This window comes from Didymosphaeria variabile, assembly GCF_027946475.1.
Source record: "Didymosphaeria variabile strain IMI 356815 chromosome Unknown scaffold_10, whole genome shotgun sequence".
NCBI lineage: Eukaryota > Fungi > Ascomycota > Dothideomycetes > Pleosporales > Didymosphaeriaceae > Didymosphaeria > Didymosphaeria variabile.
Genome location: NW_026611629.1, coordinates 599935 through 618051, shown reverse-complemented (window position 1 = coordinate 618051; position 18117 = coordinate 599935). Strand labels below are relative to the sequence as shown.

The window sequence follows — 18117 nt, the reverse complement described above, 5'->3', positions numbered from 1 at the left end:
CATCAAGTGCTTTTACACTACGTACGGAGGCATCGTTACCTCACGACGAGCAGTGACTCACGTTTGTCATGCACGAGTTGGTATACCGTGTTCGAGGCGTTGTTGTTATCCAGATGAGCAGCAATTCGACACGAAAGAATGCCAAATGTCGGTAAGCCTTCGAAAGGCTGCAAGCATTGTCGAGATAGGAAAGTCAAAGTAAGAAACGAAGATGTGTCTCCGTGTGTGATTTCTTAACCGCTTCCAGTGCGACCTCAAAAGGCCATCATGCTCCCAATGTATCAGGGCTGGAAAGGAATGCCATGGCTATCGAGACCCTCTCTCGATGATGTTCAAGAACGAGAGTAACGTAGTCATGAACAAGGCACAAAAGAGATATGAGGTGCTTTCAAAGAAGAAGAAGGAAAAGAAGTTGACCTCCAAAACACTTCCGGTGCGGGTTTCATCCGAAAACTCTCCAAGCGATTCTTCATCATCTTCGGAATCACTACGAGCCATTGCGACGGTGTCACGATCAGGAAGTCCTGGAAGGTCCATGAACCCCTCGATCGAACACCAAGCGCTTGCTTTCTTTGCCGCCAACAACTTATTGCAACCAGCTGTCGCTGGGCGAAGCAACTACCAATGGCTCTTTCAGATGCTGAGTGGACCAGAGATTGATGCGTCTCTGCAAAGCAGCGCGCATGCTGCGAGCCTAGCAACACTTGCTACAGCAAACAAGTCACAGTCGCTGATGAATAAAGCTCAGGAGCATTATGCGCGTGCGCTGGCATTGACTAATGAAGCATTGGGCGACTCAGTCAAGGTCTACGAAGACAGCACACTGGTGTCGGTTATTCTCCTCGGAGTGTATGAGAACTTCGTTTTCGAAAAGCACTCGTTGCGGGCATGGATGCAGCACCTTAAAGGCGCAGAAACTCTTTTCGCACTCCGTGGCGAAACCCAGTTCAGGAACGACCTCGCCAGGCAAATCTTCGTGCAATTCTACAGGCTCACTATGACCAAAGGCGTTGAGCTTGGGACGCCTATACCGAAAAAGATTGCACGATTGTATAAATTTCTAACTTCTCTGAATGACTACACCATGCACGGTACGTACCCAAACCCTTGAAGGGTTCGTTCAGCTTTGGAGCCCTTGAATAGGGTCAATTCTTGACCTTTGTGCATATACTTCTAATGTATGGAACGTGACTGACATAACAAAGGGGTGGAACACCAGGTTGAGGTATTGGAGAAGGCAATTGCGCTCATGCAAGATGAAGACGGCGATCCCGTGTCCAGAGTGGCCGATGTGTTGAAACTTGACGCTGAACTGGACCTCATTAAGTTCATGCTTCAGACTCTATGGAGATATGAGACTGTGCAGTTGAAAATGCCCGCAGAAAACGTCTTTGGAAACTTTTACCACATCTACACGAATCCTTGGGTCATCAACATGTGGAACATCCTCAGAACATGCCGAATACGTCTCTTCAAGTTTGTGCGCACCCAGGTCAACAAGGGTCTGCAGTCTTCTCCCCCGCTCTTTTCATACGAAGAGGCATGTGCTCATATCAGCAAGTGCAAAGATGTAATCAGTTCACAGATGCTGGATATATGCGCATCAACGCCTCAGCTCACGGGGCAGGTCGCTTTCCCGCACCAAGTCAAGCAAGATCTCGACCTACTCAGAAAAGGCATTGAGGCAGTAAACCTGCGCAATAGAATGTTTACAATACATCCTCAAGGAACCTTTTTGGAGCCTTTCAAATCGACCGGACTGGACCATCTGATCGGGCCACTTTATGAGATTGGACGAAGTGAATATGGTCCACGACTGACACGATGGGCTGTCGATCAGCTCTACTTCATGGCTCGAACAATTGGGACAAGGCAAGCGATAATGCTAGCGGAGGAGCTGGAAGGGAAGCTGAAGGATGAATCTAATTTCATGGTCTGGAATGATCCCTGTCCGACATCCGCGCAGCTGGCCGCGCTAGCGAAGTAAGGAGAACCGGAGTGCACAGCTTGGGGATTCGACTATTTCCCCGCGCTAGTACCAAACCACGGAGATAACAGACGTAACGTCATCACTGTTTCCGAGTGAGTATCGCTTAGTGCGTCGCGGGGCTGGGGTTCGGAAACATCGTTGGACCTCGGAGCGTCTCCTCCAGGGTTCAAATACATCATGGCGCGCTTGGATATGGTCCGGACTGAACACCTGTCAAATACCAGAAAATTTGAGCGCTCAAGGAGAGCGCCGCACACAAAGCACTAAACTTCTCTTCCAACGGGATAAGAGCTATCTCGAAGAGCAACATGGCTTCTCAACAGATACCAGAAACGATGCAAGCTGCACAAGTCATAGAGGTACGCCGCTCCCTCCAAAGTTCATGTTCGGTTCGCACATCAGCGATAATTGCAAATGAAATATCCCAGCACACTTCAATCCCCAAAAAGTCCAGATACGCAACGGATCTCCACATACCACAGCTAATAACTTCCCCAGTTCGACAAACCCTACAAAATAAACAACGTCCCTGTCCCCACTGACCTCGCCCCCGAAGACCTCCTCATCCGCGTTGCCGTCGCCTCCCTCTGCCACACCGACTTCATGGTCCAACACGGCATAATGGGCACAAACCTGCCCTGCACTGGTTCACACGAAGGCTCCGGCACCGTTGTCGCGGTCGGCTCCTCAGTCGAGAACTTCAAGCCGCATGACCGCGTAATGGGTGGCATAATCTACCACCACTGTGGAGCGTGCGGCGACTGTCGTGGCCCTGAATCCTCTACTCAATACTGCGCAAACGCCGCTTACTGCGGTGTCAAAGGCGCAGATGGATATTTCGCGGAGTATGCTAGAATCGATAGTCGGTGGGCTGCTAAATTACCTGACAAAGTGTCTTTCAAAACGGCTGCCCCGCTAGCATGCGCGGGTTGCACCGTGTATAAAGGCATAGTGCTTGCGGGGCTGAAAGAAGGGGAATGGATTGCACTCGTGGGATCTGGAGGCGGGCTGGGCCATCTAGGCGTACAATTTGCTAAAGCGCTTAGGTTGAATGTTGTGGGTGTCGATGCGCGAGACGAGGGGCTGGAATTGACGCAGAAAGGAGGCGCGGATGTTGTCATTGATGCGCGGAAGGGCGATGAAGCAGTGGTGAAGGAGGTTAAAGAAGCCACAAATGGAGAGGGGGTAGCTGCTACAGTCAATATCAGCGACGCCAAGACAGCAGCGGCTACGAGTTGCGCGATCACGCGTATGCATGGGACGGTTGTTCAGGTTGCACAGGTATGTGTATCTTCTCTATACTCACCAACTTCAGTGCTCTATAGTGTACTTGAGGCAACTGAGCTCAGGACACCATGTCCGAATTTCCTTCTTCATCATGCTCTTGCAAACAAATTCGAGGCTGACCTTAACAATCAACAGCCTGACAACGTATCCATCCCCTTCCAAGAGCTGATTTTCCGAGACATAAGATTCCGCGGCTCGCTGATCTGCTCGGCGCAAGAGGCCAACGACATGCTCCAACTCGTCGCTAAGCACGGCATCTCCGTCAACGCGAATGCTTTCATGGGTCTTGGTGAGATGGATAGGCTGATCGAGTTAGCGGAGAGCGGGAAAATGAAAGGCAAAGGCATCGTGATCATGGATCAGGCACAAATCGACGCGGAGGGCAAAGAGGTCGTATGAATGTGAGATTTAAAGTCATGATAGTAGTGATGGACTGAATTGCAGAGTTTCGATGCAATCAGATCTTTGATGAGGTTCCTGTTCATGTGCAGTGCTAAATACGGGTATCATGCCGCCTCATTTCCCTTCCATTGCCACTTCCCTTGTCGACCGATTTCTGCAGCTGTTCATTCCTACACCTTCGTTTGCTATGAACCCGGCTGTACAACACCTACCTCCACGAGCTCGACCTCCAGCGTCTCCATGTCCACCAACACAATCTGCCCGGTTTTGCTGAATTTCGGTACTCCCACAATCAGCACCTGCTGCCCCGCCGGACCCTCCACAACATTCGTCTCGAACTTCTCCCTATTGCCCGCAAAATAGATGTGAGGGCATTCCCTCAATATCAAAGGATCATCGTCCTGAAATGGATAGCACCACAATGTGTCGGGCGCTGTGGGCGCTAGACACCGCCATCTCAGCATCATCTCCATGACCTCAAGCGGCTGAACGCCATCCACGTATTTCAGCAAGTCGTCGACTGTCTGACCACCGGTGCCCAATACTCTCCAGCCCTCTACATCAGCTTCCCACGGGTTCGTTACGGAATCGAGGCCCTCAAGTGACTCATTTGATACTGCTGGCGGATTTGCGTACGCTCTGCAGAGTGGGAAGAGCGCTGGGTGAAGGGGCTGTTGCGGGAGGGCCACGTTGGCGGGGTCGTTCTCACCAGGGAGGAGGGTGACTGGTAGGGTTGAGAGAATTTCAGCGAGGAAGGCGTCGAATTTCTCGGCGGGAGTGGCGTTGTAGGAGGAGGCATCGTAGCCATAGTTTTTCTTTGCACCTTTCTTTACGTTGAACTCTTCTCTTGAAAGGATTGGAGAAGCGTTGGAGAGTGAGTTGCCAGCTATGACAAGCCGGCTTATATTAGATGCACTGCTCTGGTCTGGAGGCCCTGATGCTTCGCCTGTGAGGTACTCCATCAGCAAATCTAAAATAAGGTCGTCATCTTCTGTGCCGGTTATATCGAGGCCGGAAACTAGGGCTAGTTTTCCCGATTTCTCGCGTTTTGGGATCGGCTTCTTTGCCACTGTGAAAGCCGAATCTTCGGCCTCCCAGCGCTGCGGTTGTCGTGGGAGGTCAGCGTATTGTGTTGCAATGACTTGGAAGGAGCCGTCGGCTTGTTCGGTGCCCAGTGCGGCGAGGATACAGCCCGTTACGTAGTGTGAGTTTAAGGAGTCGCCGGTGACGCGGAGGCGTCCTGATTCGTCTTCGAGCATCATATCGTCTGTGCCGGATGGGCTTACGTAGGTCTCGCGGGGTGGAGGAGCTGCAATCCAGTGCTGCGTGGCGTAGCTGTCAGTTTTGCGTGAAGCAAAGAGCCAACATAGCATCATGCGTACCTCTTTCGATATGTCGTCGAGCACGTTGGGCTTCAGCGTCATCTCCATGTACACAGTCCCCACGACCCAACACAGCTCGCCTTGCCGCACGTCGAGTACTCGTTCCACAAATTTCGCTTTGTCGCCGGCCAACTGATCAAAGTTAGCTGTTAACCTCGTTTCGCCCATCCACGACGCTGTGTATACATCCAGCTTCCTTGTATGCGGTGTCGTACCTCGAATTCATCCCACGCCTCATGCGCCTTCTGCTTCACAGCTTTCTTCAATTGTGCTAATCGTAGAAAGTACATGTCCGCAAATTGCTGCTGGTAGTGTTTCTCGGGTCCTTTCGGCAGCTCGAAAGTGTGTAAGGGCCTGTAAGCGGATGCATTTCGAGACGACACGGACGCGGGGTCTTCGCTGCGAAGTGATTAGCATGTATGCGCAGCTTCATTACTGCGTCAAACTCACAAGGGCTCCCCTCTCAGCAGATCTCCATCCTTTGAAACCATTGTTGTGACGTGGCAACGTTAGAGAAGGGAAGACGTTAAGTCGTGATGCTGTCCTTGTGCCCATCGCGATTCAGAAAGTTGGGGAACGCGTTCGCGACGCGCTTACCCATTTAGGCACCATAAGAGCGTCTCGCATCACTGATCGCGTAGTCTATCCTAGGATTGGCACAGAATAGCCTTTACTAGGAAATTTCATCGATATTTCTATCTTTGCCCACGGAGGCCAGTACGAAGCTTGTGGCTACTGACATGCGCGAGCTGGACTTCGACGACAGGCACCATCTATCCGCCTCCTGGTTCTGCAGCCTAGTCAAGGGAGGCAACCACTCCACGGTGAGCTCCGGCGTATCAATCTCGGTAGACATAAGGACCTCCAATCTACGATCACAGGGATTGCAAATTTTGCTATCGATGTTTACTTGCAGACGAAGTCAAACACTGGACTCGAATTGGACCGTATGAAGCATCATCTAAGGAAGGATATCGATGCAGCTATATTTAGACAGGTCAACACTCGGAGCAGATTCCTAATCGATCAACACTCACTCAATTTGGCCTAATTTTCTTGTGAGGCATGCTCGCACAATCTCCTGAGAATGAGATTGGACTTGCAGAACCCGTCTAGGAAAGAATGACTAAGACAATCTTGCTCAAGAACCTGAGCAATGATCAAGCCCAGCTAATAGGTGCGTGTAATCGGCAGGAAGACCCCCGCAAACTTCCGGTCACCTGTTTAATGCTGTTCAAGCCGATCACCACCAACAAAATAACCGATGGCCGTAGTGGCCTCATTCAATTGGAACGCATTCTCGATCATTGGCCGTTGAAAGATGACATAATGATCTAGATCGCGCAACAATGGCCACTCTTATATGAGATTTAAAAAGCTTAGAGTAGCTCAAAGCAAACGTCACTGATACAGTATCCTTTCTTGACCTTCTGCATAGCTTCGAGCTCTTTGATTGCATGGCCTACACACAAGTAACTTCGATCCTCTATGTCGAACTCCTTTTCCCCAATTCGTGGACAAAGGCTGTTCTCGTCTTCTTGCTTCCTTGGTCAGAATGGGGAAACGAGATTGCAATCAGCTCTGTCATTCTTCAGTAGTAGCACCAGATGCAGTCCCTCTACTACAGAACCCGTCTATATCACAGCTCCGGCTCCCACAACGCCTACGGAAGTGCTAACGACTGTTCACACGACTAGTATGCAAACCCTGACTTTGCCTGCTTCTTCTTATCACGTCACTGACGGGATTTGTGCCCACTCCTGTTCCTGGGACTTCTGGATATCTCGTCGGCTCTAGCCCTCTCCTCAGTATTTCTTGAGTCTAGCATAGTCCCGGGTGTGAGTTCCAGCTTGGTTCATGTGCCTGAGTCGAGTGGATGCCCAGTAGGTGTACACAGCTCTGCTCTTGTCGCTTGACCAGTCGCTCCTTCCTCGCCAGCTGTCTTACCTTCTTTTCTACCGGGGGCTCAGCTACCCTGCTACTACACCTATACAGCCGACTCGTTCTTTCTACAGGGGTGGCCCTCTGTCCTCTTATGGAGTGAACAACAGTACAGGTGGTTATCCTACTGTAATGGCGCCTTCAGCATCTTTCACGCTGGTCCCCACATGCTATAATCTAGTCGTACTCAGCTCGTCTATCATCACTCCCATCGCCGTGTCAATGACCACTCCGGGCTACTCAATGGCGACAAACAATGACTCAGTGATGCTCACGTCCTATTCCACTGTCACACCCAGCTTCAGCGCGATGTCAAGTTCGACACAGGTTTACCAAACTGTGACACCAGCCTCAACGACCGCAGCCGCTACGTCTAGTGTTATCGTCGTCCCTACCGAGTCGCCCTCCACCATCGCCACCGGCGGGTATGTTGCGAGCGTATACAAGCGGGACGCAATCACTGTCAACATCAAGATTCCAGTTGCGCAGTCTCTGGTGAGCACCAATCTCAAGACTGCTATTGCACTCAAAACATCTTCTAAGCCTACTCCTAGCATGCTTGTGCCGAACACTAACGCGCCCGAGCCTACTTCAGCACCAGAAACTAAATCTTCGTCGAAACCTTCCGTAGCCGATGAAGTCAAGACTATCGTGGTTTCGCAGGGTCCGCGCTGTCCGTACCCGTACCCAGGCATCCATTGTGGAAAGCCGATCACGACAGTTACGACGGTGAAGAAGGCTACACCAACGTCAATGCAGAGCATTAAGAAGGCTAGGTCTGCCGCCCGGTGCCCTTGCCCTTACCCTGATGGTAAACGAGACGTTTGCCCATGATTATCGTCTGTTGTTGTTGTTTTTGCTGACTTTGTCTTCGTGTGTCTAGCGTTAGAAAAGGGTTGTCGTGGACGCGGACGCTGATCGTTGTTCTTAGTGAAGACGCCGTTGCTCTTGAAACTACGAGTTCTGCTTTGCCCGCGTTGGATTCGGCGAAGGGATTCTGTGATGGCGGTATCTGGGCGGGCTGTAAGTAAGGTGTGGGGATGGACGGATAGGCGCATTGATTTTTAAACTTTGTTTTCTTGTTCCAGCATCCAAGATACCTTTCTTGATCCCACACCTGTGCGATACCTATGGTCGCAAGGGCGCCGTATGACTGCGCGACAGAGTTATTCACATGGATCGATTTCTATCACTCATACCACGCAATTGAAGTTTGGGGGAAACCAATTTCAGCAGTACTCTCAAGATATCCTTTGGATGGTTATGTTCAACAAGCGCACAAAGAATGAGGCTCATATGGCCGACAGAAATTAGATATGGGCCTCCCAATCCGCCCCAACAATAACAACGCGCTCTCCGTGGAACCCATCAAGCGTGAATGCCTAAAGCAGTCGTGCGAGAGCGCCCTCGCAGGAGCCATGTCCGATATTTCGCACAGTCAATGATTCAACTCAACGATGTCTCGGCAAAGTGCCGGAAACCCTCTGTTAGTGAAGGAGCAAGTAGCCGCCTTGCTGTGAATGGCACAAGCGCACCTGCCTCCAGCTTCCTGTGCCGCACGTGCCTTCTCAGAAACTATTTGAACTGTGCCTCCAGCTTGTTTCCACCCACGTCTGATGCGCTCTCGTTGCCAACTCAGATCTAGCACTCCCAAAACTACAGCCATGGCGTGGATGCGAGGTCTCCGATCTCTGCTGACTATGTTCGCCGTTGTCTCCTCGGCAAATGCACTGAAGAACGTGGCAACCGTGAAGACCCTCGCCGTTGCCGGCGGCCATACGTACTCGTACACCATCGCACCCGCAAGCTATGGACGTGGAACATACCTCCTGCTCCATGGCTTCCCAAGTTCTTCATACGACTGGCGCCACACTGTCAAGGATCTGACAGCTGACGGTTTCGGTGTCATTGCGCCAGATCTTCTAGGCTATGGTGCCACTTCGAAGCCTACTGCAGTAGAGGAATATGCCCAAGAGAAGATCAGCGGTCATGTTACGGAAATTCTACAGCATGAGGGTATCGCGAACGTCGTCGGCGTCGGGCATGACTGGTATGTTACCGCCACAAGACTAAGCAGAGATTATCTAACGCAAAGAAGGGGATCGGGTCTTCTAAGTACGATGTGGTACTGTCACCCGGAGTTGTTCAAGAGTTTGGCTTTCTTGGCGACACCGTACTCACCCGTAGGACCTAATCCGATCAACTTGACCGCCATCAACACAAAAACCCAAGCGGCTTTCGGGTACCCTGTCTATGGGTATTGGAACTTCTTCAATGAGAGTGATGCAGCGAGCGTCATTGAGAAGCATGTGAGTCAACTCTAGCAGGCGTATTGAGCAAACCGCCACTGATTGTTTAACAGCACGAATCCTTCACTTCTCTACTATATCCGCACAACGCTTCAACCTGGAAGACGGATGTCTGCCCAATCGGTAGCTTGAAGGCATGGCTTGAAGCTGATAAGCAATCATCTAAGCCTGGTTATATTACGGAGCAGGAGTGGAAAATCCACGATAGGATCATGTTGGGGGGAGGATACACTGGTCCGTTGAATTGGTACGTTGGGATCATGAATCGGTCTACCAACCCGCTGACGTGAGATTATAGGTACAAGGCTGCCATGGCCGGACTGAATAGATCTCCCACCTTGGAAACTGCCCGTCAGTCCATCAACAAGCACGTCGTCTTCATCTCTGGGGCGGCTGATGCTGTTGGCCGACCTGAGCTTGCCCAACAGACGGCTGATGAAGGCCGCAAATCTGGTCTGCTCCCAGATGTCGAGACTTTTGTGGTGCCTGACGCGGGTCATTGGGTGCAGGTTGAACAGAGCTCGCGTGTACTTACCGTACTGAAGAGCTTGGACAGCTGAAATGGGCGAACGTTTGCTGCCTGACGAGGTTCGGTGTTACGGTCATGTCATTCAATGGACCCAAGATGTGGATTTTATGAGCTGACCAAGAGACATAAGAGAGAGCTTCCAGTTACATGAAGGATCGAAAATCGATCTGGCCTGCAGTTTCTTGTTCACATCGTAGCATCATCCTATTGTGATCCCTTCAACTAAAGTCCTCCCATATTGTACTGCACTGCAGCATGCTAACGCTTTTGTGTTCGAATATACAATATTACTCCTCATCTCCCAACTCAACCTTGTGAGAGAACTGCAATCTGGCGTTGCCGGAGGCCTGCGAAAATTCGATGTGTTCGTGATCGTGAAGGTCGATACCGTGCCGCTACTATTGCGGTTTGTATTTCTTGCCTGCAGCTTCGGCAATCAGCCGTTGTTGAACGTTGTAAGCAGTCTGCGCATAAGCAACAAGATCTTGATCCTTGCCCTTTCCATCTGGGCCTCCATCGAAAACCTCGTAGCTGAACCAGCCTCGGAAACCAGTGCGCAGGACCGCAGTCACAACATCAACAACGGGTAGGTATCCTCCGTTGTACGGCAGCGGCCTGAAATCATGACTCCACCTGCCGCGAGGTCTGCCAAACCCGAAGGTACAAAGTCAGTGTATGTCTCATAGAAGTTCGCTTGGCGGAAAGAATGCATCCCCTTTGTAGCCGGGAAACTTGCCTTAGCCCCTGCTCATCCACTTCTTTGCTCAGCGGCTCGGGCACTTCATACGCGTCACTGATCTGCAGGAGATAGATCTTGTCTTTGGGAATAGTCTTGGAAAGGTCCTCCAAGCTGGCTGAAAATCTGTGGATGAGCTCAATCTTGGAGACATCGTCGAGTAGGCCCGATTCAGTGGTTGGATCCGCCCACTCTCCGCCAGCAGTCTGGAACGTATCGAGGCAAAGACCGATGTTGTCACGATCTACTTCCTTGACGATTCGCCATACGTGCTTCCAGTCCGGCGCATGCGAGCTCCAGCACCAATTTTCGTAGGCAACCTTGAACCCGTGAGGCTTGAGCATGTCACACAGCTCTCGTAGATCAGGCACCACCTTGGCTAAATCAACGTTCTCGAGCGGTGTATCCGTGCTCCCAACCTGCAGCATGTCTGTCCCGGCAGCTTGCATTATGCGTACCCAACCGCGTGCTCGCTCCCATGCGTCCTTCCGACCGTCACTACCTTCTTTCCAACCCTCGAAGTTGGCGAAGGGCTGCAGCATCATGATGCCGAGTTTGCGCGTGTCACATTCTTTCTTGATGGCCTCGGCGACCTTGACGAGCTCGTCATAGTCCTTTGGGTCGGGTGAATGTCCGAGGACGATTTCGCCGTAGGAGAGGATATCGGGGAAGGAGAGCTCAATGGCGGTGAAATTTGCGACGGAGATGGCGTCGAGGCGGTCGAGTAGAGGAGGTGGTGAGGAAGGGGAGCCTAGGGAGCACGAGGCGTAGCTTATGGGGATTGCGGTGAGGGAGGCGTAGTCAAGAGTCATTGCGGGAATTGACGAAGCGCGAGGCTCGAGCTATTAGAGTCTGGTGCAAATTATGTTACGTCTGTCGCCTGTAAGACTGTGAAAGCTGGAGTTGACGATGAAAGTGCAAATTGGAAGCTCTGGTGGGGTTCGGAAGCGCATCGGTTCTGTCGGAATACCATCGTAGTGACGTATGCTGTACTTTGTTAGCTCATGGCCGCCATTCGACATCTAGGATTCACCATGCATTGCAATTGGTATGAAGTTTGAAGAAACATGGCTGCGACCGCACATGCAAGCATCGCTTGGTAAATATAACATTTCTTCCAGCCATCTTAGGAACAGTGGTGTACCCGTTGTCTGAAAACGCAAGACCTCACTCAAAAGTAAAGAATCCATCGGCGTGGCATGCGATGCACCCCGGTAGACACTACAGAGCGTCTGCAGATATCATCGCCCTGCCACGGCGGAGTCTCTGGTTCAAATGTTGTCTGTCCATGCTCGGCGTACGAGTAAGGGAGTCTACGTTAATCCCTTCTTGGGATAGCCCGCAGACTGAGTAATGAGTCCGCGATTGGTCCTGCGATTGGCTCCTTGGATAAAGGATATTCCAGACGAGAGCGACCATGGAGATGTACCCACTGCAGCGCGAACTGCTACTTATCTTCGTGCTTCCGGTGCTGTGTCGTCTCCTACACCCCTTCCTCACGCACACTTGTCGTGGTATCGAAAGAGAATGGCACCAGGTTCAACTTTCACGATGGCGTCGTCCCCATCCGAAACCGGTCTGGCTGCAGCCAATCAGCATCGTGGTGACTCCGCCGTCGGACTTTATCGATAACGTGGCTGGCTTTTTGTGTGATCGACTCATAAAGAAGCTGGCTCAATTCCTCACAATTCGCCTCTACGCCCTCAGCATACCCCAGATACTCTTTGTTTCTGTTTCTGCTCCTTTGCCGTCCTGATTTTGAGCGTGCAGAAGACCGCAACCATGTCTACTGTGAGTGCGAGCTACCCCACCGCGTCATCGCCGCTCAAAGCGGGTCTGACCATATCTAGTTCTACATTGAAAACAAGTCGGTTGGCGACTCCAAAAACTCGGAGGATTGGCGCATCCGAGGCTACAATCCTCTCACTCCCCCCGACCTGCTTCAACACGAGATTGCGCAAACTCCAAAGTCCAAGGAGACCACCGTTCAGGCGCGCAATGAAGCCGCAGACATCGTACACGGCCGCGATGCGCAACGGCGATTGATGGTCGTCGTCGGCCCTTGCTCGATCCACGACCCCAAGGCTGCTCTGGAATACTGCGACCGCCTGTTGAAGCTGAAGGAGAAGTACAAGGACGACTTACTCATCGTCATGCGCGCATACTTGGAAAAGCCCCGAACAACTGTGGGCTGGAAGGGTCTCATCAATGACCCGGACATCGACAACTCGTTCAAAATCAACAAGGGCTTGCGCGTGTCGAGGCAGTTGTTCGTGGACCTCACGGACAAGGGCATGCCAATTGCTAGCGAGATGCTGGATACCATCTCCCCCCAATTCTTGGCCGACATGCTCAGTGTGGGAGCCATTGGTGCCAGAACGACCGAGTCACAGCTCCACCGTGAGTTAGCCTCCGGGCTATCTTTCCCTATAGGCTTCAAGAACGGCACAGACGGCACTTTGGACGTTGCAGTTGACGCTCTGGGCTCCGTCAAGCACCCCCACCACTTCCTCTCGGTCACCAAGCCCGGTGTTGTCGCCATTGTCGGTACCACAGGCAACGACGATGCCTTCGTCATCATGCGTGGTGGTAAGAAGGGCACCAACTACGACTCCGCAAGCATCAGAGAGGCGCGCGAGAAGCTGGAGTCCCAAGAACCTCAACCCGCGGTTGATGATCGATTGTAGCCACGGCAACTCGGAGAAGAAGCACAAGAACCAGATCAACGTCGCCCGCAATATCGCTGAGCAGATCGCAGCCGGAGAGACCGCCATTGCGAGTGTTATGATCGAGAGTAATATCAACGAGGGTAAGTTGCTTTGGCTCAAAGTACCTCGGCCGTTCACTGATGTTCGCTCTAGGCAACCAGAGCGTGCCGAAAGAGGGCAGGGAGGGTCTGAAGTACGGTGTGAGCATTACGGACGCTTGCATCAGTTGGGAAGATACCGAGGGCGTTCTCCAAGAGCTCGCATCTGCTGTCGCGAAGAGGAGAGCGCAACTCGGTGTGAACGGCGCTCACTGATGCGTTTGTTTCGAGGCGGGTTAGTAGCAATGCATTGGGTGGGTTGCCTCGGCGTGTCCGGGCTAGAGAAAAGTTACGATCAAGCCTTTCGCACCAAACACCTTGCATGTCCTCTAATTTTCCGTTGTCTCATGAGATGTAGCCGTACGCTGACCCGCGGCACTCGCACAAACGGTGCCAAATGCAGTGCATCGGAAGTTTCAACTGTGGGCTACTGCAGCGATGGATGTGGCTTCCACGCGTGCATATTGCAGGTGCATCCAGCCAACAGGAAACACCGACGAATTGTGACTTTGCTGGCATCAACTGTATTTTCTCACCGGAATCTGTCCACATCCCCGAATTCCCACAACACATTGCGCGAGTCACTGTTTTGGCTGCATTCGATCACACAGGTTCTTTCGCGCAGCACCTTCCACCCCTCGGCGATTGGTAGAAAGATGTGGCACAGTCAATCGCCACGCAACGCACGCTTGGGTGCGGAAGTGCGAAGTCGCTGTCCTCCGATCTGAAGCACCTCACAAGGCTGAGACGATCTAAGGTCATTTGCCACCGGTGTCCTGAAGCAGGGGGCTACGCGAGCGCATCTTCAAACACTGCCGATGTTTACCAAGTTGAGGATGCGTGATCGGTCTTTGTCGACCTGACCGAGAACTGCACCCCACGTTACGCTTGCACTAGAGTATTCCGTGTGCTTTCGGCGTCAGCGAGGAGGTCTTCGGACTGGCGTCAATATTCCCGCGATATGCAAAGCCTAAGGTGCCCTAGGAACCATCCCTCGTCTGCTTTGCAGTAGTTCCAGAAGTCTGCACGAGATCAACGAGTGCATCCGGATATGGGCAAAGCAAGTGTGGCACAGTCAAGTGGTGCGCCACAGCTACGGGGTTGCTTGTCGGGCTCGTCCAGGCTCGTCTTGACTACTGCATGTTGGCAACGGCAACCTTGCAGTGCATCCAATCGGCTTTCTCTGACACGTACCGTCCAGACATCGAATTCTCCCCTGGCAGCTCTAGAGTAAACACCGCAATCTTTTGGCTCACTGGGCCACGGAGCTCAACATATTCACCTCACCAAATGTCTGTCATCGTGGCTCAGCATACAGACAAGCCTCGGTCGTCATCTGCAAAGATCGTCTCAGCTAACATTTCATTGGTCCTTTGGTTCTAGGACTTATAGCATTCCGGTGAAGGGAGGGCGTAATAATCATGTGGCTACTACGCACAACTACGCTTCACTGCGGCAGTTCAATAGTAACCCGTCTGTTGTAATTCTGATCACTAAACCTTTCTTTTGAGAGGCGTTAACGAACAAAATGCAGGTGCTGGTCAGTACGTGCTCGGTTGTCTAGATCCAAAAGGAGTCAGCGCTGAATGCGGTGCACAAGGCAAACGTCTTAGCCCTGCGGTCATTAGGCCTGCATCCATACGGCCCTTCCGTCGGCCTCGCCTGATCTTTGCAATATCCCAGCGGTACATCTACAGCCTGGTATCGATGCAACAATGCCGGTAGCCCGGCGCTACGGGCCGTTTCTCGCTCACAACCAGTCAGTCCTTCGCTCACCTGTGGATGAAGCTAAGCCTATGCCACCTATCCCGTCAAGGATGGTGTCAGTGACCCGCTTCGCTTCTACAGGTCAGCATTTCATGCATTCAACGGCCGTATGAATCCATGACACAGGCTCCTGGGATTTCAAGCCACACTGATGTGCCGTTGCCTCCAGAATGTTCAGATGATCTCAAGCTTCTGGTCGCCTGCGCCACAGATGGATGATCGGGTCAATGAGAGAACGGGAGACCTCGGCGCGGCCTGCATTACGCCGTGTTTTGTTGTTGGTAGTACATCATAGCCACATTTCGATATCACATGGAGAGATCAAAGGGCACCATCCTGCCGGTACCTTGCTTCCTGGCACACGCCGATGTCCATAGTATTGGGCTGAGAGGCGTAGCCAGCAAATTGCCCTGTCTGCCGCACACTGATGATTGGCAGACATTCTACCCTGGGTCACAGCTTCGGCCGCGTTATTTCGGAACCTGACGAGACCCTTACTTTCGTTTCATGCGTCTCTTGTATCCAGGTGGGAGCTATCCCTTGTCTCGACTTGTGCTGCGAGGTCTCGGCATACGAGTCATTTGCCTATTCTAGGTGAAGGGATGGGAAAGTCATGGGTTTTGCTGTTGTTGCCGTAGTATCATCGCCTCGGCTTGCGCTGATCGATCGCGGTAGGCTGCAGCCGCACTGGCTCTGTAAGTCTGAGGCCGCCATTTATGCACGCGGCCGCACTGTACGCATGTTAACTCCATATGTTCTTGTCTTCCTCCGAGGCTCAAGAAAGTCCGTCCTGTGGTGTTGCCTTTCATCCTGCAGTGTGGCGCTGATGCGGGTCCCAGTGAACGGGTCCACACATTCGCGTGGGAAACAACCCGGCCTCCTCTTCCAAGCACAGGCCCTCCTTTTTTAGCCTCTCAAGCCTCCGAAGTATGCGAAGGAGCTCCTTGTTCCGATATATCGCTCTTTTCTTATATATCATCGCGACAGGTCGCAGCCGGAGTCTTTCCTGATCGCTACGTTGCAATCGGTCTTGACACATGACGCTGCGTACATCAACTCGTTCCTTTTGATGTTCGTGCGTCTACTCGTACATTTAGCATCATTTGGCCTTCACGACCTCCTTCCTTACCGTGCTACGTCCACTGACTCATATGCTTTTACACGGCTCTCCGTCCTACAACGACAGACACCATGTCTCCAGGATCACTAGACTCCGCTTTCGACATGGACAAATTCCAATCGCGCACTCAACATATTGCTCGGGATCCATCGCCCGATGCGCAGGCAAATGGACGTGCCGAGACCGACTTTGCGGCTGTGGGGGCGGCTTTCTGGTATCGAAGGGAATCTGAACCCCGCCCTCGCTCTCTTGACCTCAGCGAGGGAGAGGATATTGCCCAAGATCCCCTTCAGATGACGAAGCGAGCCGAATTGTTCTCCGATGCAGACGCCGTGGTGGCCGGAAACACGGTGCCTAGCAGGTCGCCTGCAACTCCAACTCCGACCCAACCTCATCGCGGCTCGTACATACAGCTTTCCGACCTGGCCCAAGTTCGTAAGATAAGGGATCGAAAGGGTCAGACGATACGAAGGCGAAACCAAGGTACGTTCGCTTCTCCTAACGTCGCACCTCTACCCCTAGTCCGCCACTCTTCGTCCTGGCTTTTGCGCTCTCATTCACTCGGACGGACCTTGGAGATCCGATTTAAGGTGCCCCATCATGGTACTTCGGAGAATCTACGACGATTTACTCGGGTCCACTCGGCGATGGTTTCTTAAGTGATGTCGATGCCCCTCTGAACAATCCTTGTCGGGTTACATCACGCTTCTTAGACACTACCATCCACGGCCTCTCACGCTGCTCGGTCGAGTACCGACTTATCGCGAACTCGCTGACAGAACTAGGCCCAGGATCCCAAAGTTCAATTGGCACGCCAGATCGAAGACGTCGGACATCCGACACTTCGAACGATGACGGCGCTGGTGACGAGGCCCATGGGGACGATGAACTCGATGGACGAGGCCGCAGCGCCACTCCTATGCCGTACTTCCCGCAAAGCTATACTCCATCGCACCATTCTCAACAAACACAGGAAGAGCACAGGGAAGGCCAGGGGCCACTCTCGCCAAATCCTTGGTCATCCAACTTTCTTTACAACTTGGACCAACAAGAAAGAACTAAGGCTCTCGAAGGCGCCGATGCACATTTTCCGGTTAATAAACAGCCGCGGGCAGAACGAGCGTACCGTGAGGACGCACGTTCTGCGAAGGAGGATTCTGCTTCGTGATCCAAGAACGACCGAGGACCTCCTGGACCCTACGGTCACTTTCTCCTTCTTCTAATTTCCAGCCGTTCTTTCATCTCTTATGTTCTCTCCTCTCCACTCTTTATTTACCCGACCACCCTGCTGCGCGGGAGCACTCTCTGCGCCTTCTCTTTCTTTGCGGTTCGCCAATCCTTGTCCCGCTGTTATCTTATCTCATAGTGAACCTCGCGCATATCTTTCAATATACTGCTGTATCGTTGCGCACTTCTCATGTTTACGCTGTCGTCGTAAGACTTTGTCGATCTGACCTATATCTTAGCCGTCGTGTAGAGCAGGATACAAGCACCCTTCCTTCCCTGTGGGCGGCTGATACATCCTTACGGCCAGCTAATGGTCCAGTTCCTACGTCTTCATAGCGCACCCGATGACAACGCATTCGCGCAGAGGTCCACTGCGGTCGAACACGAGCGGCCAACGCCCATACATATCCATTTGTGCCTCACGAGGCTCTCGAAGCGCGATGCGTTGGCAATATGTACGTTGGCGGGGCGTGCAGACACCTCGCCGCTGGCCGGAAGAACCTGCTCCTGCGCCGCGGTAGCGACCCGCCTTCACATGCGTGCCGTCTCGCATGCCCATCTTCATGGCACCACGGAGATGTACCGTAGTTTAGACCCGCGCGTCCGACGTTGCAATTAACT

The 18117-nt window shown here is 52.4% G+C and overlaps 8 protein-coding genes across 8 annotated transcripts; 6 read left to right on the top strand and 2 right to left on the bottom strand.

The window, feature by feature from the left end:
• Nucleotides 1-328: 328 nt before the first annotated feature.
• On the top strand, nt 329-1987 carry N0V89_012248 (uncharacterized protein; the record flags this gene model as incomplete). The annotated part of the gene is made up of 2 exons (XM_056220970.1): nt 329-1091; nt 1206-1987. The coding sequence occupies 2 exons, from the start codon at nt 329-331 to the stop codon at nt 1985-1987; spliced, it is 1545 nt and encodes a 514-aa protein (XP_056064957.1).
• A 311-nt stretch (nt 1988-2298) lies between these two features.
• Nucleotides 2299-3676, top strand: N0V89_012247 (uncharacterized protein; the record flags this gene model as incomplete). Its single annotated transcript, XM_056220969.1, has 3 exons — nt 2299-2349; nt 2489-3271; nt 3326-3676. 3 exons carry the CDS (start codon nt 2299-2301, stop codon nt 3674-3676), a joined length of 1185 nt encoding a protein of 394 aa, XP_056064956.1.
• Nucleotides 3677-3864: 188 nt separating this feature from the next.
• On the bottom strand, nt 3865-5552 carry cdc1 (DNA polymerase delta small subunit Cdc1; the record flags this gene model as incomplete). The annotated part of the gene is made up of 4 exons (XM_056220968.1): nt 3865-5001; nt 5062-5193; nt 5277-5460; nt 5512-5552. The coding sequence occupies 4 exons, from the start codon at nt 5550-5552 to the stop codon at nt 3865-3867; spliced, it is 1494 nt and encodes a 497-aa protein (XP_056064955.1).
• A 1672-nt stretch (nt 5553-7224) lies between these two features.
• Nucleotides 7225-8033, top strand: N0V89_012245 (uncharacterized protein; the record flags this gene model as incomplete). Its single annotated transcript, XM_056220967.1, has 2 exons — nt 7225-7778; nt 7934-8033. 2 exons carry the CDS (start codon nt 7225-7227, stop codon nt 8031-8033), a joined length of 654 nt encoding a protein of 217 aa, XP_056064954.1.
• Nucleotides 8034-8666: 633 nt separating this feature from the next.
• Nucleotides 8667-9871, top strand: N0V89_012244 (uncharacterized protein; the record flags this gene model as incomplete). Its single annotated transcript, XM_056220966.1, has 3 exons — nt 8667-9311; nt 9365-9558; nt 9610-9871. The coding sequence occupies 3 exons, from the start codon at nt 8667-8669 to the stop codon at nt 9869-9871; spliced, it is 1101 nt and encodes a 366-aa protein (XP_056064953.1).
• A 367-nt stretch (nt 9872-10238) lies between these two features.
• Nucleotides 10239-11388, bottom strand: N0V89_012243 (uncharacterized protein; the record flags this gene model as incomplete). Its single annotated transcript, XM_056220965.1, has 2 exons — nt 10239-10485; nt 10577-11388. The coding sequence occupies 2 exons, from the start codon at nt 11386-11388 to the stop codon at nt 10239-10241; spliced, it is 1059 nt and encodes a 352-aa protein (XP_056064952.1).
• A 970-nt stretch (nt 11389-12358) lies between these two features.
• ARO3 (3-deoxy-7-phosphoheptulonate synthase) lies at nt 12359-13598 on the top strand (the record flags this gene model as incomplete). The annotated part of the gene is made up of 4 exons (XM_056220964.1): nt 12359-12367; nt 12427-13245; nt 13298-13385; nt 13438-13598. 4 exons carry the CDS (start codon nt 12359-12361, stop codon nt 13596-13598), a joined length of 1077 nt encoding a protein of 358 aa, XP_056064951.1.
• Nucleotides 13599-16340: 2742 nt separating this feature from the next.
• N0V89_012241 (uncharacterized protein) lies at nt 16341-17437 on the top strand (the record flags this gene model as incomplete). The annotated part of the gene is made up of 2 exons (XM_056220963.1): nt 16341-16752; nt 16983-17437. The coding sequence occupies 2 exons, from the start codon at nt 16341-16343 to the stop codon at nt 17435-17437; spliced, it is 867 nt and encodes a 288-aa protein (XP_056064950.1).
• Nucleotides 17438-18117: the final 680 nt, after the last annotated feature.